At 38.8% G+C, this 27,454-nt stretch overlaps 1 protein-coding gene across 1 annotated transcript in view; it reads left to right on the forward strand.

Annotated features, from left to right (window-relative positions):
• Cr2 (complement C3d receptor 2) overlaps positions 1 to 27,454 on the forward strand; it is a 210,951-nt gene that overhangs the window by 134,356 nt on the left and 49,141 nt on the right. Inside the window, exons 4-7 of the mRNA XM_036201891.1 lie at positions 23,793 to 23,972; positions 25,185 to 25,284; positions 25,676 to 25,761; positions 26,496 to 26,894. Coding sequence (XP_036057784.1) covers positions 23,793 to 23,972; positions 25,185 to 25,284; positions 25,676 to 25,761; positions 26,496 to 26,894 — 765 coding nt within the window. The remainder of the gene's footprint in view (positions 1 to 23,792; positions 23,973 to 25,184; positions 25,285 to 25,675; positions 25,762 to 26,495; positions 26,895 to 27,454) is intronic.

Below are 27,454 nucleotides of genomic sequence, written 5' to 3' on the forward strand. Positions count from 1 at the left end.
TGAGTTCCTATAAGCTTGGTTCAGTTGTCTCTATAGATTTCCACACTGTGATCTTGACCTCCCTTGCTCATATAATCCCTCTTCCCTCTCTTTGATTGGACTCCCAGAGCTCGGCCTAGTGCTTGGTTCTCTGCATCTGCTTCCATCAGTTACTGGATGAAGGCTCTTTGATGACAGTCAGGATATTCACCAATCCAATTTCTGGGGTAGGCCAGTGCAGGCACCCTCTCCACTATTGCTAGTAGTATAATCTGGGGCTGCCTGCTATGGGATGTCTTTCTGTATGCTGTGACTGTGTGTTGCTCCCATTTGCTAATAAATAAAGCTGTTGTGGCCTATGGCAAGGCAGCTTAGAGGCAGGTGGGAAATCCAAGCAGAGATACAGAGAGAAGAAAGAATAGAGGAGATGCCCAGCTGCTGCTCAAGGAGCAGCAAGATGCCAGCAGGCTGGTAACACCACAGCCATGTGGCAAAACATAGATGAATAGAAATGGGTTAATTTAAGATGAAAGAGCTAACTAACAAGAAGCGTGCCATAAACCATACACTTTGTAAATAATATTAAGCCTCTGAATGATTATTTTATAAGTGGCTACAGGACATGGGACTGGGTGGGACCAGAGAAACATACCACTACAGTCATCTTTGTGGATTCCTGGGAAATTCCCTAGTACTCTTTACCCCAGAATGTCTCCCTCTATCAAGATATCTTTTTCGTTGCTCTCCCACTCCCTTCCTCCCCCAGCTTAGTCAAGAGATCTCATGTTTTCCCTTCTCAGGGCAATCCATGCATCCCTCTTAGGGTCCTTCTTGTTTCCTAGCTCCTCTGGAGCTGTGAGTTATAGTCTAATTATTCTTTGCTTTGCATTTAGTATCCACTTATGAGTGAGTACATACCATGTTTGTCTTTCTGAGTCTGGGTTACCACACTCAGGATGATGTTTTCTACTTCCATCCATTTGCCTGCAAATTTCATGATGTCATTGTTTTTTACAGGCAAGTAATGATCTATCGTATATGTACCATTTTTCATTTTTTTTAATTAAGAATTTTTATACTCACTCTACATACTACTCACAGATTCCCTCCCTAGCCACCCCACATCCCCACATCCCCCAAGTTAAGGTCTCCCATGGGGAGTCAGCAGAGCCCTGCACACTGAGCCTAGGCAGGTCCGAGCTCCTCCCCACTGCCACCAAGGCTGTGCAAGGCATCACACCACAGTCACCAATACCACATATTCTTTATCCATTCTTCAGCTGAGGGGCATCTAGGTTGTTTCCAGGTTCTGGCTATTATGAGTAATGCTGTTATGAACATAGTTGAGCAAATGTCCTTGTGGTATGATTGAGCATCCCTTGGGTATATGCCCAAGAGTGGTATCATTGGGTCTTGAGGTAGATTGATTCCCAATTTTCTGAGAAGTCACCATACTGATTTCTAAAGTGGCTGTAGAAGTTTGCACTCCCATCAACAGTGGAAGGGTGTTCCCCTTTGCCCCACATTCTTTCCAACAAAAGCTGTTATCAGTGTTCTTTTTTTAAATTTTTCTTTATTAAGAAATTTTCTACTCACTCTACATACCACTCACAGATTCCCCCTCCTCCCACCCCCCACCCCTCTCTCCCAAGCCACCCCATATCCCTGTATCCCCCAAATCCCAGGAAGTGATGGTAGGAAGCAGAAAGTTATATAAAGGCGTGAGGACCAGGAACTAGGCTTGTTAAGCTTTTAGGCTTTTAGCAGCAGTTCAGCTGAGATCCATTTGGGTGACAACTCAGAGGCTTCTAGTTTGAGGAAACAAGATCACCCAAGAAGTTGGCAAGGTGAGGTTGAGTGTACCTTGTTCTGTTTCTCTGATCTTTCAGCATTCACCCCAATACCTGGCTCCAGGATTGCTTTTATTAATAACACCTTTTAAGATTTGTGCTAGGATTTTGATGGAGATTGCATTGAATCTGTAGATTGCTTTTGGTAAGATTGTCATTTTTACTATGTTGATCCTACCTATCCAAGAACATGGGAGATCTTTCCATTTTCTGATAGCTTCTTCAATTTCCTTCTTAAAAGACTTAAAGTTCTTCTCATACAAGTTTTTTACTTGTTTGGTTAGACTTACCCCAAGATATTTTGTTATTTGTGGCTATTGTAAAGGGTGATGTTTCTCTAATTTCTTCCTCAACCCAGTTATCATTTGTATATAGGAGGACTACTGATTTTTTTTTGAGTTAATCTTATATCTGGCCACATCACTGAAGATGTTTATCAGCTGTAGGAGTTCCATGGTAGAATTTTTGGGTCTTTCCTAGGGTCCCATTTTCTAGGTATCCTTCCTGGAGTTGTGTAGCAGTCTAGTCATCTTTGTTTTACATCTAGTATCCTCCTGAGTGAGTACATACCGTGTTTGTCCTTCTGAGTCTGGGTTACCTCACTCAGGATGATTTTTTCTAGATCCATCCATTTGCTTGCAAACCTCATGATGTCATTGTTTTTCTCTGCTGAGTAGTACTCCATTGTGTATATGGACCATATTTTCTTTATCCATTCTTCAGTTGAAGGGCATCTAGGTTGTTTCCAGATTCTGGCTATTACAAACAATGCTGATATGAACATAGCTGAGCAAATGCCCTTGTGGTATGATTGAGCATTCCTTGGGTATATGCCCAAGAATGCTACAGCTGGCATATACCCAAAATTATCAAGCTGGCTTTGGAGATGGAATTGGCTCACTCCTTCTCTAAACCCAGACATATTGCTAAAAGAAAAGGTTAAGAGATTTTTGTGTCCCAAATCAGAAGAGCCCTCTGGTGTGGGACATAAAAAAAACCAATATTTTTTATTTAAAGCAGGTTGATTATAAATGTGATCTCTTTCTAAAAAAGAAAAGGGGATATGATATAGATATAATAGAATGAAAGGGTAGATTAAGGAACTTACTTCTAAAGAGCAACAACTTGTTTAAATTGTTTTACATTGGTATAGATTTTAGTCTATTGATACAAATTTAAAGTTAATTTTGTTATACTATGTGTATATTTCTACTCATGGTTAAGGTATTATGTTTGTATAGCTCATTTTAAATTGTAATGGATAATTAAAAACAGATTAGTAATTAATCATCTGTGATAATCATACTCATATCCATGTTAGTTAAGTCTTCTAGGTATACATAGAGATATTTCAGATAGATAGGTAATCTTCAAATACTTCAAAGACCTTCAGAATATGGCATTTAAAATATTTTTAAAATTTAGACTTTCTGGACAGTGAGACATGTCTGCTCCTGGCAATACTGATTTACTTCAGAGAGGAGGATGAGCATGGAAGACACTTCATATCTTATCTTCACTTTGGCAAAAATAGCCATTTGGTCAAAAACTGTTCTTGCCTGGACTGCTTGATTGACTGGACATGCAAGACCCATTAAAAGGTGACCACTGAACTTTGCTTGACAAAATAGCCCTTCAGGTTCTTGCTTTGCCGAGGAAACTGCCAGACATTCTACAGGACACTGAGAGAAGTGACCAAGAGACTCTAGCCCTGTGGGCTGAAGACAAATGACCCAACTTTACAAAGGAACATTAGGTGACTGTCCAGGCTGCCAGCTGTCTCTGTCTACCCTGCAAGACTCCCGAAAGTTGCTTGCATCCTTCTCAGGTAGTATTATATCCTTCTGAGTTCTTTGATGTGGTTGAAGACTAGATAGTTATAATTTCCTCACTTATGATAAAAGATAAGTTAGAGATTGTTAGTTATTTAGGCGGCACTCTTACCCTGTGGGGAACACATCCTGAACACGACAAATCCACAGTAGAGCTGTTTATTAATATAGGATAGAAAGAGAATGTGACAGGTCTGTGTGAAGCACACACATGAGTGAAGAGAGGAGAGAAGAGAAGAAGAAGAGAGACCTGTGCAAAATGTCGCTGGCTTTTTAAAGAGTGGGCCACGCATGCGTACAGGACCACATGTGGATACTCCGTGCGCGCTTTTCACAACCATGTAAAGCCACAGAGTCTTAGCCACGTGAGATGTTCTAACCTGGAAATGGCTATTTTGAACTGGAAATAATTAGGCGGTCTGCCAGGCAAGCCCAACCATGTGGACATGTTCTGATTTCCTATCATTTCCGACTCATTTCTTCTTAAAAAAAGAAAAAAAAATGTGGATGGGTGGGTATGGGGCGCCATTTCTTTCAAAGACTGCTTCAGGCTGAATGGTGGGCATCCGTTGGGGGGGAAATGAGAAGCTGGCTCTTAGAGTCCTAGGATGAAGTCCTGCAGCTGTGTCTATCCCTAATGGTGTGGCTGGTCCTGGGATGAAGTTCTGTCATGCCTTGTCCTACAGCTGTCCATCCTTCATGGTGTAGCTGGGAACCTTCTGTCTGACAAGACACTAGTGACATAAAAGCTTAGAGAAAAGACTCATTATTATTTTACTTTTGGAGTTGACATTTATCTGAGGTGGATCTAGCCTGTCTGGATGGAGACATGTTAAAAAGGTGGCTGGGATGTTCTAGTACTCTGCTTGATTTTTACCTGAGACAAGCATTATTCCAGGTGGTTTATTTAAGGCACCTGTTTGTTTTGTTAGTTTAGCATTTAGGATACACAGGTGATCAGTTTCTGAGTATTGAATAGTGATAGACTGTTATATCCTTACCGCCTGGATATTTTGATGGTCCCTTTTGCCTCTGGCCCTGTGTGGCCATAGTTGGGAAAGGAAGGGGTGATACCTTATTCCTCTGGAATTGGTGAAAATGCAGTGGATCCTGGTGTCCTCTGGAACTTGAGAGTGCAAGAGAACTTATTTTTTGAAGTATGGACAAGGCAAAGATCATGGCCCTGTCTGTATGCACATGAGAAACACAGGTTATAACTATAAAGTAGGACAATGAGCTCTTATCTTAGTTGGAAATCTTTCTCATTAAGTAATTCTGAAAGTACAATTAAATCTGGTGAGGTAAATAAGGCTATCCTCTGTTCCTGACAATAGAAAGGAGGAGTGACATCCTAAAACTCCCAGGACTGAGTCAATGGTTCTGGTGTCCAGAAGGAAAGAAACTGATCGCTTCCCTGCTGAGTTCTTGGTTCCCTGCTGTGTCTGTAGTCAAGCCTAGGTTTGCTGGAGGTCTTAGCTTGATGTACCCATGCGTCTTGGCGCCTGGGGGCAGTCAGCTGACTGGTTGTCTTGCTAGGCAGCACCTTTAACAAGGCTGTTGATGGGCAGGGCATTCGCTAGCCCATGACCTTTTTCACTCAAAACAGGGACCCAACAGCTTTTGGGAGTCAGCAAGTGCCAGCATTTGGCAATTTTGTTTTCGGGCTTTTATCTCTTCCCTGGCACACCTTAAACACCACAGATGACCCTTTTGCCCATGGGGTCAGAGACATTGCTCTCCAGATACTTAAGTTTTAGCCAGGAACCAGAGACAGATTTTACTCTGTGTCCTGATTTTTTTCCTGATGATTGGTGGCTTAGGGACAGCTTTTGGAAGATCTGCCAGTAGGCAGACTGTAAACCGATCCTTTTGGAAGACTTGCCTGAGGCTATAAGCTGATTTTTTTGGCTTAGGAGCCATCCTGATTGTTGTAAACTTAATTGTTTAGATCTCAGCTGCTTTTAGACCCATCTGTGGTTCTCAAGGCAGTTTGAGAATGAGTGGGTGGAGTTAAGATGAGTTAGGGTGAGTCTTAGAAACTGCCCAAGCCCGTGCATTTGAGCCCGCCCACCACCGGAGTGGAAGTCAGACAGAAAAGGTTACACATGGCAGACGCCAAAGTGGGAAAGGAAAGAAAGGGTTTAGAGCTTTAGCGGAAAGCTTCTAGATGAAGCAACTCCTATTTTCCCGTTCCCTGGCTATAGTACCTGCCACACTCTTATGCGGTCAGGTTTAGTGGTACCGGAAAGCTGTTAAGCGGCAAGATTTACCCGTACCTGCCCCATCCGGCAATGTAAGTGGGTGGTATCTGTCCTCTGTCCCATGGCTGTAGCTGAGTGAAAAAATAAATAAAAAATGAAAAAAAAAAAAAAACAAAAAACCGGGGTCAGACTTCAACTCAGGTGTCCCAAGAATGAAGTAAGATCTAAGATCAGCTCAAGTCCCCCCCTCTTCGTCAAGGGATGAGAAGAGCTGCGACTGTGCTGCTGTTGGTCCACCCAGTAGACCCCAGATGCCATTTTTTGCTCCTTCTCATCAGGAGCAAAAATGTGCCTGCCATTGCCAGCACAACCTGGAGGACAATCCCTTGGATTGTCCATCGCAAACATATAGCTCAGATTTCAGCCATTAGAACAGCAGACTCACTGTGAAAAATCGTAGCAGTATCAACAGTGGAAAGCCGCACTTCTCATGGCTGGCCACCACCCGCAGCGGCCAGCTGGAGGTGCGTGCTGGTTGGCGGACGAATCACAAGCCATGGTTACCTTTCTAGAGCTTTATTGAGAGAGAGATAGGAACAGAGAATCTTCCAGTTTAGCCATAACTAGGAGCACATGAGCAGGAGAGAATGAAGAGACAGTTTAACATTGAGAGAAAGAAAGCTAAGATAAAGAGCAACTCTTTCCACTTGCCTGTTTGCTGGCCAGAATTAGATAACTTTTGTAAAAGATTGGGATTTTTTGTTGTTTTTTAAAGCATACTTGGGCCATCTCTCAGTACAGAGATGGATAAGCTTAGGAATCTTTAAGTGAAGCTTCAAGAAGACAGCCTAAGGAAACAGCCTAAGGGAGAGGAAGGACTGATTGGGTTGGAAGCCTTGTTTCCCATGTCTGCAGCAGAGAGGCAGAAAAAATAAAAAATTAAAAAAATAAATGTGATCCGGAGTCAAGACCCCTGGTGTCCCCAGAGATCAAAGACAGATCTAGGGCACAAGCCACCTTATCAGCTCATCAGCTGATAAGCGCCCCCCCCCCTCCTGTGTGAGGCAAGGACTCCCCAGGAGCCCTTAACACTCAGCTGCCCGGTCAGGCATGAAGAACATGTCGGCTTCACACAGCCCCAGAACGCACCTGACGGTAGTGGTCCTATCACGAAAAATATCTCAAGCTGCTGGAAATTTGGGCCTGGGATAGGGGCCGACCATAGCCAGTGAAGACCATGGCCGGGGTTTCCCCCAGTTTCAAGAATAACCAGTCAGGTGCCAGATGCTCAACAGTTGTTCTCATAGAGTCAGGAAACCATTTATGCTAGGCGAAAAGGGGATAACTCACCAATCAGAGCAGCGGTGTTGCATGCAGATTTGTATGACCAGGCAAATGGAGAGTGATCTGTCGAGAATGGAGCAGAGTTCCCGGTTTGTACAGCACAGAGTTTCCATCCCCGGTTCCCAGGTTTCCAGGCACAGGGCGCCTGGAAGTACCCATTCCCTCACAGCACCAATGTTAGTTATTTAGCGCTCTTACCCTGCGAGAAAACGTCCCGAACACGACAAGACCACAGAAGAGTTTTTATTAAAGAGAATAGAAAATGTGACAGGCTTGTGTGAAGCACACACATGAGAGAGGAGAGAAGAGAAGAAGAGAGACCTGTGCAAAATGGCACCGGCTTTGTAAAGAGTGGGCCGCACATGCTTACAAGACTGCATATGGCTACTCCACATATGCGCATAGATTACATGGCCGCCCGCGCTTTTCGCAACCATGTAAAGCCACAGAGTCTTAGCCACACGAGATGTTCTGACCTGGAAATGGCTATTTTGAACCGGAAATAATTAGGCGGTCTGCCGGGCAAGCCCAACCATGTGAACATGTTATGATTTCCTATCAGATATAAAACCTTAGACTCACAAATATAAGATGGGATATCTTCTTTAATAATATAACTGTAATTCTTGCTTGATAATTGTTTTGTTATATGTAATTTTACTATGTAAAAGTTAAAACCTTCCTTAAAAAAAAGAAAAGGGGAAGTGCTGTGGATATCACTCTATGTAAATAAAATTCTGATTGGCCAGTGGCCAGGCAGTAAGTATAGGCAGGACAAGAGAGAAGAGAATTCTGGGAATAGGAAGGCTAAGGGGACAGACACTGCCAGCTGCTGCCATGAGAAGCAAAATGTAACGACACCGGTAAGCCACAAGCCATGTGGCAAAGTATAGACTAACAGAAATGGGTTAATTTAAGATAGAAGTAGATAACAAGAAGCCTGCCATGGCCATACAGTTTGTAAGCAATATAAGTTTCTGTGTGTTTACTTGGTTGGTTCTGAGTGTCTATGAGCCTGGCGGGTGAGAAAGATTTGTCCTGACTGTGGGCCAGGCAGGAAAACTCTAACTACAGTTTTGTCTTGGAAGGACTTGTTCACTTCATCTATGATGATTGAAAGTTTTGCTGGGTATGTTAGTCTAGGCTGGCATCCATGGTCTCTTAGTGTCTGCATTATATCTGTCCAGGCCCTTCTGGCTTTCAAAGTCTCCATTGAGAAATCAGGTATTATTCTGATGGGTTTGCCTTTATAAGTCACTTGGCCGTTTTCCTTTGCTGCCCTGAATATTCTTTCTTTATTCTGTATGTTTAGTTGTTTAATTATTATGTGGTGAGGGGACATTTTGGGGGGGTCTAGTCTGTTTGGTGTTCTATAGGCTTCTTGTATCTTCATAGGCATTTCCTTCTTTAAGTTGGGAATGTTTTCTTCTATGATCTTGTTAAATATATTTTCTGTGCCTTTGAGTTGGTATTCTTCTCCTTCCTCTATCCCTATTATTCGTAGGTTTGGTCTTTTCATGGTATCCCAAATTTCTTGGACATTTTGGGTCATGACTTTGTTGGTTTCAGTGTTTTCTTTGACTGATGAATCTATTTCTTCTACCGTATCTTCAACACCAGAGATCCTCTCTTCCATCTCTTGCATTCTGTTAGTTATACTTGCATCTGAAGTTCCTGTTCGTTTACTTAGATTTTCTATTTCCAGCATTCCTTATGCTAATGTCGTCTTCATTTTTTCTATTTCCCTCTTCAGGTCTTGGATTGTTTCCCTCATCTGTTCCATTGCTTTTTCATGATTTTCTTTCAGGGACTTATTGTTTTCTTCTGCTTTATTTGTCCTTTCCTCTAGTTTTTTATAGTGTTCTTCCCATTTTTTGTTTGTCTGTACCTCCACTTTATTTTTGATTTCTTCTATATAAGGCTCTAGCCTCTTCATGATGTTACTTATAAGGTTGTTTTCTTCTGCTTCTTCCATTCTGTGATGTTCAGGTCTAGCTGTTGGAGAATGGCTAGGTTCTGGTGATGTTGTATTGCTCTTTATTTTGTTGTATGTACTTTTGCTTTGACATCTGCCCATCTCCTCATGGATTCATTCTTGGTCTTATCAGTGCACTTGGTCAAGACAGAGCTGACAGATTTAGGGAGCCTCTCTCTGGTCCAGATGGAAGCTCTGGACCGGATGGGAGCTCTGGTCCAGATGAGAGTGCTGGCCAGATGGGAGCTCCTCTTGTTCAGATGGGAGTTCTGGTGCAGGATGGAAGCTCTGGTCCAGATGGGAGTTCCAGGGTGCATGGTAGCTGGGGCCTCCCTGGTCCAAATGGGAGTTCCGTGGCAGGATGGAAGCTCTGGTCCAGGTGGGAGTTCCGGGATGGATGGGAGCTGGGGGCTCCAGATTATTATAGTTCTATTTAACATGAGTTCTAGATTGAGAAGAAAAATGAAAGATTTTTGTATGTGTGAAGATGATGAGACTAATCAGCATCTAGAAGCCAATGATCCCAGTTTAGACAAAAAGTTGGATATATATCAAGTAGGAGAAACAAAGAGCAATTAAGAAAGAGTATTGATGTCTATAGCATAAGGACCTGCTCTCTCACTACTTGCTGGCTTTCACTAGTCTTCTGGATCATGGTCAGGAAGTAGACATAGGATGCCATGATGTTACCAATCACCATTCCTGAGTGTCTAACAGTAGTTTGTTTTGGTATTCTGCATGTCTAAAAACTCTGAATGGGCAATACTTTGCTTTAGTACCCCATAAATAAATATCTGAAACAGGTTAAATATGTCAAATTAGTTATAAAAATCTACAAGTTTTACAGGAAGGTGGTTCCAAATGACAGGGAAATAGCCTTTGTCTTGACCTCAAAGGAATAAAAACAGAAATGATCATGAAGTGCCTGCAGTGTTAAGTACTAGAAAGCCCCTATAAGTGTCCTTGACCAATATTCTCCAAATCACCACATCCATTATCACCACCAGCACCATCATCTTGTTTTAAGGCTGCAGTATATGTTAAAGCATTTTCATATACAGTTCAGGTAGAAGTATTCTGAGGTAGGGATGGAGAGGTGGTTCAGTGGCTAAAAGTATGTGCTGCTTTCTCAGAGTGCCCAGATTCACTTACCACATTGTCTGGCTTACAACTATCTTTAACTAAAGTTCTAGGATCCAGTCACTTCTTCTGGCATTCATGGGCACACAGGCACACACACACACACACACACACACACACACACACACACACACAGAGAGAGAGAGAGAGAGAGAGAGAGAGAGAGAGAGAGAGAGAGAGAGAGCATATATTCACATGCATACACATAAATAAAAACCACAATTAAGTATTCTGTGGTAGTTTATTTGAGAAGGTATTGGGTTAAGTAACCATCCATTTATGAGATGGGTTTGGAGAGGAAAAGAATAATCCTAACCATGGTCTAGACTCTGATTCTTCTTATCTAATACTACATTAATTCTATTTTCCAGAAAGGAAAGAACCCCATTTATTATGATATGAATGAACTTCTTTCACTCTTAAGGGATCTACATGACAGCATGGAAATCCCCTAAAATAATCAGTTCCTCTTTGCTCTTTAAGCTAACTCACCAGAAGGGTTTTACAAGAAGACTGTATAAGTTTATTTTTATTTGTGTACATATATTTTTTATGTTGTATGCAGTATACCCATATTACAAGTCATGGGCTTAGATAGTAAAGCATTGCAGATATCCCATATTAGTGTAATGACAGGAACCCCTAATTGACTTTTAAAATATTTGACTGGGAAAAATTAAGTATTGAAGAAACTGGTTTATTTATCTTAAAGTCATCTGTGAGCTGTTGGCCAAGCAGTATGCCCAACCCCCACCTGTGTTCTTGGCAATACATAGGCAATTCAAGTTCTTGAAAGAAGGAGCATCAGTTTTCCTTAAGGATATGACCATACTCCAGGGAATGGCCAGACACCCAAGAGTATTTGGGTGATAGAAATTGTATGAGAAGGGCTTTTTTTTTTTGGAACATGAAGTTGGTTGGGTAAGGATATGAGAATGAACCTGGGAAGAGCTGGAGGAAGAAATAAATATGATCAAGTTCTATTGTATAAAATTATCAATGAATTTAGTAAAATATTATTTTTACAATAAAATAACACAAGATTCATTGTTCTTATTTATTCTTGGTAGGAGTATATTGCATGATTTTTTTTCCTGGTGCATCTATTTCTGTTCACCCCAGGTGGTGTAATAGTGGACCAAAGAAATGATTCCATCAAGTGGAGCTTCATGAACAATGTACTTAATTTGGGTTTCTTGGCTGCAAGTTACAGGAGCATGGGCAACTTAAAGGGACCTATACTGTGAAGAATATGGTATAAAATATATTTATAAATTGTTATGTGCTGCATGTGCATACTAAAAGCAGATTCTGGGCATGAGAAGAGCTCCCTTTTTGTTTATTTCAAGTGTCCTCCAAAACTCCCTGTCTAGCTGCCTACCTCTGTGACAGGGAGAAAAAAAATAGCAAGCAGTCAAGGGTATTAAATCAGAGCATCACTTAAAAGGCTAGAAGTTAAATCACATGGTATCTGTGTTCATTTGTATTGGTGTGGTCATTCATTCTTGTCTGGTGCCCTTTGTGGTGCCATCAGTGCACCAGGCAATTATGAACGACTTTTTTTTTTTTTTTTTTTTTTTTTTTTTGCTTCCACTAATTCAAGGAGGCTCTGTGGCTTGAAAGAACACTGATCACATCACAATTTGCATGACATTGGTGGCAGAGCTCATGAACACAAAACCACATTGCTATGAATATACATGTTATTTTTGCAGTTTGATTCGGTGCTATCACAGAAAGAAGATGGGCTGAAGGCCTTAAGTCTAGCACAAAATTGGATATGCTGTTTTAACTGTTACTAAAGTTGAATCTATAATGGATTCTGTCTGTTGAAAATTCCTTATATATTGCTAATAATTGCTGTTCTAATGTTATATCTGAGCTTTTATCTCTTTCCAGGACTGGGACCAATATTCTATAGGAGTTGTTTAATTGATTTTTCTATCACAGTCTTAGATGTAACCCTTTCAGCTTCTGTTAACTTCCAGTATAAGCATGGGCTGGAGAGATGACTCAGAGGTTAAGAGTACTGACTGCTCTTCCAGAGAGGTCCTGAGTTCAATTCCCAGCAACCACATGGTGGCTCACAAACCATCTGTAATGAGATCTGGTGCACTCTTCTGGCCTGCAGTTATACATGCTGTATACATAATAAATAAATAAATCTTTAAAAAATTATTGAGGCACACAAATTAGCCTGTCCTCCAAGGACTCTAACTTGCTAAAAAACTTCTTCATATATACTATCTGTATCCCATGTGGGACTCCTTTTTATTAAGTCATATAAAGGATGGACATTTTAAACAAGATGGCTATGACAATGCAGCAGTTCCCCCAGAAATCCCCCAAACCAACTGTAGGTGTTTTACATTCATAGACACAGGCTGATGTAGACTTTTATCAATAAACTTGTCAGGTATTACACCCAACTTACCTGACTATCATATTCCAGAGAATTCCACAGTTGTGCCTGTCCCTCACACCTTGTATAGACTGACTTCCTACCCTCACTTCTGTAGGTACATTTGTGAATCTTCAAGATACTTTTGTAAATCTTGAAGACTCTCAAAGGATGTCATTGTATAAACTCTATAATGAGGCCTTTTACAGGGCTTGCAGGATAACAAAGCAATGCGCATGAAAAACAGTAGGACCCTGAAGATGAACTCGAGGAAGGTAAACCTCTATCTAGTCCAAGTTTGGGGATTCAGTAGCTCAAGGGGGAAAAAAAAGCTTACATTGTTCAATATAGCATGGAAGTATCCCATTAACTGCATTTTTTTTTTTTTTTTTTTTTGTCAAAAGAGCAATGTTGGTTAACTAGTATGCATGAGAAACACAGCCTCATTTAGCTCTCTATAATCCATGGTCATTTTCCATGAGTCATCTAGTTTATTTACTGGCTCCACAAGGCTTGTGAAAAGTCTCTGAGCAGGTCAAATTATCTCTACCTGTATTACCTTTATTGTCTGTTATTTACCTCCCTTCAGGTACTCAGTTCACTCAACCACACAGGACTACTTAACATTCTTATCCCCAGGAGAAAAATCTCTAACCATGGTATACAGGAGGTGTATTATCAGTACATCCATCTCCAGTTTCTTTTCTAGCAAGAGAAAAATGTCTTCAGTACACTCTTGGGAGAGATAATCACCTCCCTTGGGACAAGCAAAGTCCTTTTTACCTTGACTGTTCTATCTCTATATCCACCCACTGCTAGTCATTGCTCCAATGCTTTGCAAGTTGTCATGAATTAATGTACACTCAGTCTCCACACCCACTAAAGTGCAAGTATTTTGTACATCACAGAGGACTTCAAGGTACCTTGTCCAGCCCTCAGTTGTGATTAAACTTGGCTACTTCAATAGAGGAATGATTAGAAAGGCTCTCATCCGAGAGCATAGTAGGAAACACTCACACCATTTCTACCCTTTTATTGAACTATTGTTCAGGTGTTAAAGTCTTCTGAAGGTTCACAAGCATTGGATTCAGCATCCTGTCAATTTTCCTTCCCCATAGAGACTCCATCTTGACATATTCTTGCCACTTTTATTTTACCAGGGCCAAGATAGACTTCATCATCTGCCTTGCCTTTCTTTATCACCTCCTGCTTGCTTTAGCACCTTACAAACACAACTTACATGTTTCCTGTTGTGTTGACTTTTCCTAGGAAGACATGAACAAACACTATGCATCCATATAGGGAACCAATACTATATCCATGAAAGATTCCAAATAAGTCTAGCTAGGTGAGTGAATGTGTTTAAATGGTGTTCCTGACAGGAGCACAGGCAACGTACAGTGGCTACACTATTGAGGAAAATACTCCCCCTCCTTAGCTAATGTGTACCACTTATATATCCTCACTAAGGAGTGGGACTTTGTATGCCTTATGAGACTCCTATGCATAATTGCAGCTGCTCTGATTTTTAAAAAGCAACAGTCATGTCTAAAGGACAGATTTCTATAACAGAATGGATATTGACACAACTGTTTTTTCTTTTCAGGGAATTTTGTTATTAGCTAACAAAACTATGTTTTCCATTTGACCAAGCAATTTGTAGAATTTTTAACTGAAGTTATACATCCAACAACAGAAACATAAAAATAAAAAGATGGATCCTGTTTTCTAATCTAATCTGTTAATCTGTGTCTCTTAATTGGGGAATGGAGACTGTTAATATTGAGAGTCTTTAATGAACAGCCTAACATATTCATATAAGAAAATGGTTGAATAAGTCATAGTTCACTTATTCAATGAAGTACCATGCAGCAATAAAGACAGTAAGGAATATCTCTTACTGTACATGGAGTGAAGTCTAACACATTTGTTAAGTCAAAAAAAGTAAAGGAATTTTGGGGTTATAACCCTAAGATATAGCATGCTTTCTTTTATGTGTGAAAGAGAAATAAGAACACAAATATTTGTTTGCTCACTGGGGCATATATATAAGATAGATAAACAAGAAAATAATGAAATATATTACCTGTAGGCAGGAAGTGAAATAGAATAAAAAAAAGAGACATTTCTCTGATCATACATTTTTGTATAATTTTGATATTTAAAACTATGGGTTTTCTAAGTAAAAATAATGGAATACAAACTAAAATTTAATATAAAGGGAAATAAGCCCATCTAAATGATTAACATATTCACACTGGAGGAAGATACTTAACCTAAACAGTTTAGGGTTCCTATACTTTCAGGCATGGATAAGAATACTGTGAGTTGGAGATCAGTGGTTTCTATGCTTTCAGGGCACAAACAAAATAAAACTTCAAAATTTTCCAGGTTTTGTTCTTACCATGATAAAGTTAGGAACCCTAAAACCTATTTCTCTGTAAGACAAATACATAAGTATATTGTTGAACTAAGTAACTTTCCTTTGGAGAACAGAGTAACAAATATAGATAGAAGGAAAGATGGGGAAAATCTGTAGTCACAGACTGGAGTTGGAAGACATAATATAGATCAATGGCAGATATAAAGAAGGAAAAAGTTTACATAGACATAGAACTAGACTGCATTCTTCATGTGTACTTTTCTTGTTCTGTCTGCTGAAAGGTAAAGAAGCAATGGTACTCCATGAGCAATGAATGTAATGTTCAGAGTTTAGATCCTAACCACAATAAGAAAAGCAGATGTACATTGATTAAAAAAAAAAAAAGGAAAAAACCAATATTCCTTAGAGAAAGAGCAAATTCCAGTCATGGGTCTAGAAAATTACAAAGTAAATGTCAGGCATTTTATTTTACCTGAACATAAGGAAGTACTTAAATTTATAAGAATAGGACAAAAAGGAAACAGGAACTATTTTGAAATCTTCTACAGGACAAATCAGGAACAATTTGAAGTTAAATAACTTCAGTAACAGATCATGGCTCATTAAATAAACAATTTCTTATTGATGTAGACACTGGTTCCATGGTGATTTCATATAGAAAAATTAATGAATAAATGAATAGATAAGAAAGCTTTTCTTTACAGTGGAATATCAATTAATGAATATAAATGTAATGGCTGAATATCATTTGGGAGTCATCTGAATAGTAATTAAGTAAGACAAAAATCATTAATGAGCTAAAATTAGCAGGTGAAAATTTGATTTTTAAATGAAGTATTTATATAGTCTTGAAATATCCCTTCCTAAAAATACTCATTAATAATAAGGGCATAATAGTAACTTAACACTACAGAAACCTACTTATATGATTAAAGTGACGACTACCAACAAAAGGACCATTAGGCAACAAGTACATCCAGACAAACATACAGTATCCATCCTCTGATATCTCTGCCCCAAAAATGGAAAATTTCAAACTAATTGTGAAGAAGCATTATATAAAACCAAACTGACTAATGTTAGCAACCAGCCTCCGTGATGGTTCCCCCTCATCTCTGACTCTCTGTATTTCCATCCATGCATAGTGTCTCTCTGGCACTAAGAAGAGGCTGATCTTTGTTCTGAAAACCCTATGACAGCTGAGAATCATGAAAGACATTCTGGCTTCTGTCCTTCTTGATCTAAAAGAAGTTAGCCGTCATAAGGTGAGAATTTTCAACCCCTACAACCCAACAGCCCAATGACCATAAACACGTGATGAACAAATGAGGAATACAGCCAACAGCCACTGAGTGAGCATCTTCTGTGTGGCTATTCCTGTCCCAGTCAACCAGATAACTGTAGTTCCAGCTATCATTTTGACCACAATATCAGGGAAGATGTCCAGTCCAGCTAAATTGCCTCCAAGTTATGACTTCAGAAACTGAAAGATACTATTTAGTTTCACTTTAAGCCACTACTAATCTTAGGGAAATTTGTTACCATACTATATAATAAACAAATACTTTAAGTGCCATTCTAGAAGCTTCAAAGACATCAAAGACAAACAATGAAAGAAACAACAAAATTCCAGATCCAGAGGTTGGAGAGGGTTGTCAGTAAAATGCTTGTCATACAAGCACAAGGGCTTGAGTTCAGGTTTCCAGAATCCAGGTAAAAAGCTGCACCCAGTCTACCTGTAGTCCTAGGACAAGGGAGGCTGACACAGGCAAGTGGAACTTGTTGACCAGCCTAACACAATCTGCAAGTTTGGGGTTTGGAGAGAGACCTTGCCTCAAATAAGAGGATGAAAGCAGGCAAGAAAACATTTCTCTAGTCCTACATACATCTTCATGCACATGTACATGAACATGTACACCCACATATAACACACACACACACACACACACACACACACACACACACACACACAAACTACCACTCCCAGAGATTTTTTTTCAAATTAAAGAAAAAGAGACCCAAGACTCAAACATATGATCCTGAGGGTGGAAGGTTTTGTTGTTCTTATTTTGTCATAACAAAGACTATTAAAATAATCATCAAAATTTGAATATAGTAAAAATTATAAAATAGCACTGTACCAATATTAGTGTCTTGTAATTGATCTTGCACTATACTTATAGAGAAGTGTCCTTATTTTTCGAGATACATATCAAAATATTTAAAGGAGAGATAAATTTATTTAAAAATATCAAATGTAACAATTACATAACACAACTGCATAGTCAAAGATATATACTTTTATATATATTTTATACCGACAGAGAAACAAAATTTCTAAAATGCCTACCTTTAGAAAACCCCTTCAAGGGCATCAAGATTATGATAGGGAAACCTACAGAGACAACCAAACCAAATTAGTGGGAACTCATGAAATTTAGATCAACAGCTGTGGAGCCCACATGGTACTGGACTAGGCCCTCTGCATAGCTAGACAGTGGTGTAGCTTGATCTGCTTAAGGGGCCCCCCTGGCAGTAGGATCAGAATCCACCCCTGGTGCATGAGCAGGCTTTTTGGAGCCCACTACCTATGGTGACACCCTTGAGGCAGGAGGAGGGGCTTAGACCTGCCTCTACTAAATGTACCTCTCCATGGGAGGCCTTACCTTCTTGTAGGAGGGGATGGGAGGTGGGTTGGGAGTGGGAGGCTGGAGGGGCAGGAAGAGGGAAGAGGAGGATCTTTGGTTGCTATGTAAAATAAATAAAAAAAATTGTTAATAAAAATAAATAAATCTTTAAAAAAATAAAAAATAAAACCCCTTCACAGATACACAGAAATTAAAATTTTCAATATTTACCCTGGAGTGAAAGACTGCAATACCAGGCAGTGTTATTCCTGAATTTCCACTTAAGTGTTTTCTCAAACTGAAAGTTGACTACATTAGTTGGGTTTGGAAATGAATTCACTGGAACAAAATACAAAACAGGTTTAAAAATACAATACTGTACATTAGCACAGCATATGAATATTGTAGATTAGTAGGAATGAGTATTATTTTGTGAAATGATTCAGATCTAGGTGGGGAAAAGGTTAATGTACTCAGTTGAATAGTCAACAAAAAGTAGGAAAGACAGGCGCTGAGCAGGACCCAGCTTGAGCCAAAAGCAGACTTCCCCGGGGCCTCCCCTCCCTGTCTCTTCCGCCCCTAGCCACCTGCAGATGTGCTCCACAAACCTTCAGTGCCCAGAGCTGAACAGACTATTTAAAGGTCCCTTCCCCACAGCTTACAGCCAGCCGCCTGCAGCTAGTCAAGTCCTCCTATCCTTGCTGGAGGCTCACAACTCTCAGAAAGCAACGCGCCGATGGGCTCCTGCTGTGGCATGGGAGCCTTGGGTTCGCTCTGGGTTTTCTTCACTCTCATCACTCCAGGAGTTCTTGGTGAGCGGGGCCTGGGAATGCAGATAGGGGAACTCCTGCAGGGTTGGAAATCTTCTGTGCTTACACAAATGCTAGAGACCAAACCAGGAATGTCCGGGTCCTGCTGAATACTTGCCTGTCCCTGACAGCTTTTGAGACCCCCTCAGTATCTGATGCAGAACGTCTCCTCTTCTGGGAGCTGGACCACCACCACTGAAGCCTGAGCCACATATGGGCGCTTTAGAAAGACTGCTGTCTTGTTTAGGTGGTTCTCTCTTCTCTCCAGCTCCCAGCTTCCTGAGAATTCAGCAATTGCTGAAACATTTCCAGCAAGGGTCCCAGGCTGTGTTCAAGGATCACAGAGCACATGCGCCTCTGTGCATGCAAAAATCCTCTCCAGCCATGGAGAGGTGGTTGAGTCTCTGTTTCTTTACTTGAAGAACACCCGATTCTCCAATATAGGACTCAGATTTTTTTTTTTAACTTTGATACAATAAAAACTAACTGGACTTAGTTTTTAAAGTTGAACATGAATGAAAACTGCGACTTCTGTAACGTCGTGTGCTTCCATAGGTCCTTCTTCAAAGTTCTTCATAAGAGTTTATGTTGTTTTGTTTTTATTTCACCGATTGACTTGCATTTAAAGTAGTATCATTTGCTTTGGTAGTGAAGGCATAGGTTATAAGACATTCACTGTAAACAAACCTCAATAGCTGGGTGAATTTTGGCAAGTTGCAATATAATTTGTTCTCAGAGTGAATGTATTCATGGTTTATAAGGCGTTTACAGTAAGCAAACATCAATAGGTGGATGAATTTTAGAAAGTCGGTTGGAGCCCCAACCCTCAGTTTCTCATACATGAAATGAAGTTAGAAAGAGCTGTGCTACCATTCCACAGAGCTGTGAGAAATCAGGAGCTGCCAGGGAAATTATGTCAAGGGCAGTTGATGACACTAAGTGTAGCAATTAGCAGCTAATGGTGGATCTAGTCATTAAAGGGTCTGAATATTATGCATTAGTTCTGGTGCAACTTCTACTGGAAAATAAATCCTAGGGATGGCTGGACCTTGTTTCATGTTCACTGATGAATGTTTTATGCTTAGTACTATACTTTTCTTAACATACATGACTCTCTTTTTTTTTTTTTTTAATCATCCTTTAGATAGCCAGAAATCCCAGTATTCAGGCATTTGATGATAATTTTCAATAATGATCTCCCCCATTTCCTGCTTTCTGGCCAACTTTTCAGATTTTTTTCCTATACATAAATCTTCCATCAACTTCCAAAAGATTTCTAAATCATCCATGTAAAGCCCCTTAGATCTAAATAGTTAATTACACCCTGTCCTCCAGAAACATTTTCTGTGTTAAGTAGTCACTACTTTGATCTTCGCTCCTGGTGCTAGAAAGAGGTAAAGAGGGAACAGGGAATTCCAAGAAAACCCTATTGTAGTTGGAGTTTTCCTGCCTGGCCCACAGTCAGGACAAGTCTCTCTCACCCGCCAGGCTCATAGACACTCAGAACCAACCAAGTAAACACACAGAAACTTATATTGCTTATAAACTGTATGGATGTGGCAGGCTTCTTGTTGTCTACTTCTTCTATCTTAAATTAACCCATTTCTGTTAGTCTATACTTTGCCACATGGCTTGTGGCTTATCGGTATCTTTACATGTTGCTTCTCATGGCAGTGGCTGGCAGTGTCTCTCCCCAGCCTTCCAAGAATTCTCTTCTCTCTTGTCCTGCCTATACTTACTGCCTGGCCACTGGCCAATCAGAATTTTATTTATACAGAGCGATATCCACAGCACCCTATCATGCAATAACTTGTAGACTACCCTTTCTTTTTCTTTGAAAAAAATTATTACATGTATTTATTTGTTTGTATATTTGTGTGTGGGGGTTATACAGTAAATGACATGTGCTTGAAGGTTAGGGGACAATTTCCTGGAGTTAGCTCTCTCCTTTCACCATGTGAGCTCCAGGGATTAAACTCAATTGGTCAGACAGGTTTGACAGCAGTGCCTTTAGCCAGTGAGACAACTCACCTGCTCCTTTCCTTTTCTGATTGGAGGAGAAACAAATCTCTGGAAATTCTGTAATTTGCCTGGGAGGTGGGCAGTTTCAATAGAAGTCCAAGGACTCCATACTAGAGATTTCCATTGATTCTTGTCTCATTTTAACATGGAAAGTCATATTATAAAGTTCCTTCTTTTATTGTAGTTCCCAGATCTTGTATTCCTCTTGGTCTGTATTGTTACTACTGGTTGAATCTTATGCATTTAAATGGTTTCCCATATTGTGGAAGATAATTTAGTTTTGTCCTTACTTACATTTGATATCATAGATTGTTATCTGATTAGAGTAACTGGTAGAAGCAGTATCACATTGTGAAGTCTATCTTCACTGTTTTTAAAACTTCATTTTTCTTAAAGTCTTTCTTGCTGTTTTTCACAGAGTATGTATTTGGGGACATTGGTGAGTATTAATGGAAGAAACCAAAGAATAACAAAAAAGGGACCTACAGTAATGTCTGGCTCCTAACAGCAGTGACTATTTTTCAATTCTCCAGCACAAGCATGGGGTTAGAGAAAGACTGCATTTGGCTGTGGCCATGGGTGCTCAGGGATATCTGAGTCAGCAGACATTCTCTGTTTAACTTTTGCCTGCGCCAGCCTCATACTTCTATGGAAAAAAATGAAAATTTGTAAATTTTCAGCTATAGTTCTACTCTTGAAGGGTTTCACAACTGGCATTTTTGCCTAAATTACCTCTGATATAAATGAGAGTGAACTTCTGCATCTCTGCAAATAAATTTAAGGAAGTAAAATGTGAGTATTCACTCAAATATAGAAAAATTACTTTTCTAGGGACATACTCAAGGGTATGGGTGTTGCAGTCTCTTAATCATCTCATAGAGTGGAATTTATTTCATTGGTAATGACTAGCTCTTTTCTCTGGTACATAAGAAAGTTTTACTAGATATTTTTGGGTTTTGTTGCTCTAATTGGTTAAAATAAGGAAATAAATATGAAAAGTAGAGTACTAAGAGGTTGAGACAGAAGGATTCCAAATTCAAGGTCAGCCTGAGTTATATAGTGAGACTCTATCTTATAAAACCACAAATAATAAATAAACAAATTCAATAAAGAATATATTTTCTCTATACCCTAAAAGTGTAGTGATTAAGATAATCCTATAAATCAATTAAAGTATTTTGATTTTACAAGATCTCTGGAGTAACATAGTTTCCTATGCCAAAAGTTTTTATTTATAAAATATTTACTTGTAAGGCTGGAGAGATTGCTCAGTAGTTAGAGCACTTGCTGCTCTTACAGAGGACAAGGGTTCGGTTCCCAGAACCCACTTGGTGCCTCATTATCACCTGCAACTCCAGTTCAAGGGGATCCATCACCCTCTTCAGGACCTTGCAGGCTCTGAGAACATATAGTGCACATACATACATTTAGGCAAATACTTTTAGATGTAAAATAAAAAATAAAATCCTAAAGAATTTTTTAAAAAGATTTTTACTTGTAGGATGTTTGTTGCACTCATTATTGTTTGAATATAATGTCTACCACAAGCTCACATATTTGAACAGTTGGTCTATAGTTGACTTGTAAAACCTTTAGGAGGCCAGAGATCTGTCTGGATTGTGGACCTTAGAGGTTATATCTCCTCCCCACTTCCAGCTAAGTTTTCTGCTTCCTGGTTGGTGTCATTTAACCAGCAACCATGATGGATGATATCCCTTGGACTATGAGCCAACTAATCTCCCCTCCCTTAAGTTGTTTCTGTCAAGTATTTGGTCACAATGACCAGAAAAATAACTGGTACAATTAGCTCATATAACTTCCCTTCCACACCACCAAAAAAAGTGTGTAAACTCATTATTTTATTATTATTATTACATAAAATTATATAGGGCCATTCTCATGCAGCTATATAATGTACTTTGAGTATATCCTACTACCATATCCTTCTTAATCTTCTCCCCTCCCATTAGTACCGTTTGTTCTCCCAGACAGTTTGCCTCTACTTTCAAATATATATGAGAGAGAAAAAAAGATACCTGTTTTTCTGAGCCTAACTTAATGCACTTGATATTATTATCTCCAGTTGCATCCATCTTCTTTAAAACAACATAACTTCATTCTTTTTTATAACTGAAAAAGTTCCATTGTGTATATATACACCACATTTTCTTAATCTATTCTGTTGCTGGGCATTTACATTGGTTCCATAGCTTAGCCATTGTGAAGAGCACTGCAATAAGCATTGATGTACAGGTACATCTGTGACATATTGACTTGGATCTTCTGGGTAAATACTAACAAAAGTTCTGGATGTTGTGGTAGATCTATTTTTATTATTATTAAATATTATTTACTATTATTTTGTTGAGAAATCTCCAGACTGATTTTCACAATGACTGGACTAGTTTACACTCTCATCAGCAATGTAAAAATGTTCTCTTTTGTATACAACCTTACCAGCATTTGTTGTTATTTTCTTCATGAACGCCATTCTACTATAGGGCAAAATGGAACTTTAATGTAGTTTCTATTTTCATTTCTCTGATAAATAGTGAAGTTGAATATTTTTTCATATTTATTGAATATTTGTACTTGATTTAAGAACTGTATTTTCAGTCCATTAGCTCATTTACTAATGAGGGTTTTTTTTGTGTTTATGTTCTTTATATATTCTAGATATTAATCAGATATCTAGTTAGCAAAGATTTTCTCCCATTCTGTAGACCATCTCTTCACCTTTGTACTTTCATGAATTCTCATTTGTCACTTGTCGGCTCTATTTCACGAGCAACTGCAGTCTTGTTTTAAACCGTGCTTTCCTAAGCTGATGTCTTGCAGCATTCTTCCTTCATTTTCTCTATTACTTTCAGAGGTTCATGTCTTGTATTAAGTTCCGTATATTCATTTCTATATGCTTTTCTTATTTTTCCTGACTTCACTATGCAAAAAAAGAAACAAAACAAACAACCCACCCACAATTTTAAATTATACAATGGTAAGAGAATGAGAAAGAAGTTTGCCAGATATTCTCTGAAGTCTGTTTTTAAAACTGTTTGAATCTCTGTATTTATCTGTGCCCATCCATACTGGAATGATTTTCTTAGATAATATTGCTCCAGAAAATATTACTTCTAAAGATCAATTTTTTTAGAATACTTGGTGGCAGGAGAGAAGCAGAGAAGCTTTAGCCTTTCTCAGATTTCATGTTTCTGTGGTCCTTTATTTCTAGGTCAGTGTAAGTCGCTGCCAAAGTATCATTTTGCTAAGCCTAATATTATGAGTGATAAGTCTGAGTTTGCTGTTGAAACAACTTGGGAATACAAATGCCTCCCTGGGTATACTGGGAAGCCATTCTTAATCACCTGCTTAGATACCTCCAAGTGGTCAGATGCTCAGCAGTTCTGTAAACGTGAGTACTCCTACAAGCCATGTTTGGTCTATCATTTTATCTATATAGGATAGTATGTCATTTTCCAGACAAAAACAAGTGAACTAGTATGTCATGGCAAGGAAAGGATGATCTAAGCCTCTTCATTTCCTTTAACTTCTAAATTTTCTGGGTACTAGGGCTTAAGTTATCATCATGGTTTAACCTATCATCTTCATGACATTATTCTATGACTTCTTTATTGTGTTAGAGATTAGATGTTAATATACAAAAGAATATTAGTTTCATTTCATTCTTACTACATTCAATTCAAGAAATATTTTTATTAACTAACATGTGTGAAACAATAGGCAATGGATCTTGTAAAGGACAACAGAAATTATACATATGTAATGTATAATTGAGATTCAACACAAGGCATTGCACAGGCTAAGCAAGTTCTCTGTCACTGAGATATATCCCCAGACTTTATGATGCCATTTAATAATAGAGGTAAGCTGCTAATCAACCATAAAAAAATGTATGCTGTCTAAGAAAATTAGGGAGATTGAGGACTTCTGGAAAAAGTATGGAGGAAATGATATCTTTGAAAAAATGGAAAAAGATCAATATGATTTGAGCACATATAAACTCCAAGATTGTATACTTTTTCCTGTGAATAATGGTAAGGCATCATAATTTTTAAGTGGAAGTATGATATGACCATATTTATAATATAAAAAAGAAACTCATGCCATGCTATGGAGGAAGTGCTAGACCAAGGCAGGCCAGCACTAGAAAGGTAAATTTTGCCACTCAACAATCCAGTAAAACTATAAAATAAGGGATTTGGGGAGATATTCTGGAATCCAGGCACTAAAATTCTGTAACTAATTGAATTAAATGAAGGATTAGAGGATGAGATACAGAAAGGAAATGATGATTGTAGGTTTTTAATATAGGAGGCTTGGTAGATGATGCCATTAGCTGATAGATTTTAATAAAGAGAAAACAGAGATTTTTAAGTTAGAACTGACCACAAATTTCTTCCATATACAGAAATATAGACAATAGGGCTTGAACAGTGTTCCAAAATTGACTGATCCCTGAGAAAGTACACATTTTACATATTTCAAAAATTGCTTTGAGTAAACATAATGCAGATCCATCAGCAAGTCCAGTCAGGGAATTTAATAGAAAACACACAAAGTCTTCTTCATTCCAGCCCCAAATCCTATTTTGTTTCCCTTGTAGGTAAATCATGTACAAATCCTAAAGAACTCCTCCATGGCTCTGTGCATATAAACACGGGTATCAAGTTTGGGTCAACAATTACGTATTCTTGTAATAAAGGGTGAGTAGGCAGGAAGCCTCTGCAGGATGTATGGATACTAAAATAATATTTCTAACCAGAAACCCTTTAATATGAATGAATACAAACAAAAGCATGGTCTCCTTGACCTGCTTCAGAAATGGCATTTGAGTCTTGCTCAGTTAAGAGGATCCTTAGAAAGAACAAAGATGGAGCTACCCTTCTTCAATTTTAAGTCTACAGTGCTATTGACGAGGAAGTCAGACCTCATCTGGCTATAGGCTGTTGAGCCCATTATAGAAGTCCTTTTTACTACTATTTCACTGTATTGTGCATGATATTATACCATTTCTCATTCTTTAAATGGAAAAAAATTAGGCTTTTCTAAACTGTTAAGTAAACTGGATGTGATCCATTGCTTCTTTGCCTCCAGATATCGACTCATTGGTGAATCATCTGCTACATGCATTGTCTCAGACAATCATGTAATTTGGGATAATGACATGCCTTATTGTGAATGTGAGTAAAAATCTCTTTATGGCATCCTACTAAATTTCTCTTATCCCTTTCCAAAGGGAAACTGGGCATCTGCATATAATTATGAGTGCCTGGGAAGTTTCACTAGGTTTGGGTTGTGGAAACAACTCTGACTGGTATTCTTCCATGATCTCTAATTCTTTTTTTTAAATATATACATTTATTAATTTTTTTCATTTTACATACCAACCCCAATTCCCCTCCCCACCTCTTCTGCCTCCTCACCTCCCTCCCACTCTACCCCCATCCACTCCTCAGAGTGGGTAAGGTCTCCCATGGTAGTCAACAAAGTCTGGCATACCAAGTTGAAGAAGAGCCTAGCCACTCCCCATTGTCCATGATCTCTAATTCTATCACACTTTTCCATTAATGTTCTTTAATGATGTTATTTAATAGTGAATAGATTCTTGCATTGCAATATGCATGAGATTATACACTGCCAAATGCAACCATGCAAAAGTAGATCACCCCAAAAAGTCTCTAGTAACAGAGTCTCTGTACTCTATCTGTGCTTAGAGCTTTTGGACTTTTTATCAGCCAGTTTCATGTATTTTCCTTTCTGGATTATTTTTATTTAGATCATAATACAGAATTTCAATATTATAGATAAATTGTACATAAAGTTTAAGTTTGGTTTATGAAAATGAAGACTGAATTTTCAGAAAATATAATGTTTCAATGCCTTCTCTCTTTTCTTAAATACTTCCTTCCCAAAGCTATTCCTTGTGAGTCACCTCCAGCCATCACCAATGGGGACTTCTACAGCAGCAGTAGAGACAGCTTTTTCTATGGAATGGTAGTAACTTATTATTGCCATGTTGGAAAGAATAGGGAAAAACTGTTTGACATGGTGGGTGAGAAGTCAATATATTGCACCAGCAAAGACAATGAAGTTGGCATCTGGAACAGTTCACCCCCTCAGTGTATTGGTATAGTCAAGTGTCCGGTGCCAGAAATTGAAAATGGAGATGTGGAGTCTGGATTTAAACACTCCTTCTTCTTAAATGATACAGTAATGTTTAAGTGCAAGTCTGGCTTTACTATGAAAGGCAGCAGTATAGTGTGGTGCCAGCCAAACAGCAAATGGAGCCCTCCACTGCCAACATGCTTCAAGGGTAAGTTGAGCTAAAATGTTGGGTATCTGCAAATAAAACCAGAGGTTTTGTAGAATAGATACATGGTACCTTAAAAAGAGTAAGAGGAATATGTGACTGGATTTACAGGATAAAGAATTTGAAAGTAATATTTATTAACTTTACCAATCCATCATCATTGGAGATCTCTGTTAAAGAAATGAGAATTTTATTATATTATAAGCCAGTGCTATAATTGTAGGGGAAAGTATAACATACCCTTAAAAAGTCATTGGAATGTTTTCAAGTAGAATTATGAGACATGAAACACTTTGAAGAACATAGATATATACTTAAGATCATTGGAATAGTCAACATGCTATGGATAAGACTATGAAAAGCATAGAAAACGATGGTGAAAATAGACTAATGGTATAGAATAAAAGGTTTCTCTATGATAAGTGAAACAATAGAGTGAAGAGAAATCATATAGAATGAGAGAAAATATTTCCAAACTATACATCTGACAAGGAATTAGTACACAGAATATATAAGGAACTGAAACCACTCAAAAGAACAAAAGAAATCTAATTTCAAAGTGG

This window comes from Onychomys torridus, chromosome 11, assembly GCF_903995425.1.
Source record: "Onychomys torridus chromosome 11, mOncTor1.1, whole genome shotgun sequence".
NCBI lineage: Eukaryota > Metazoa > Chordata > Mammalia > Rodentia > Cricetidae > Onychomys > Onychomys torridus.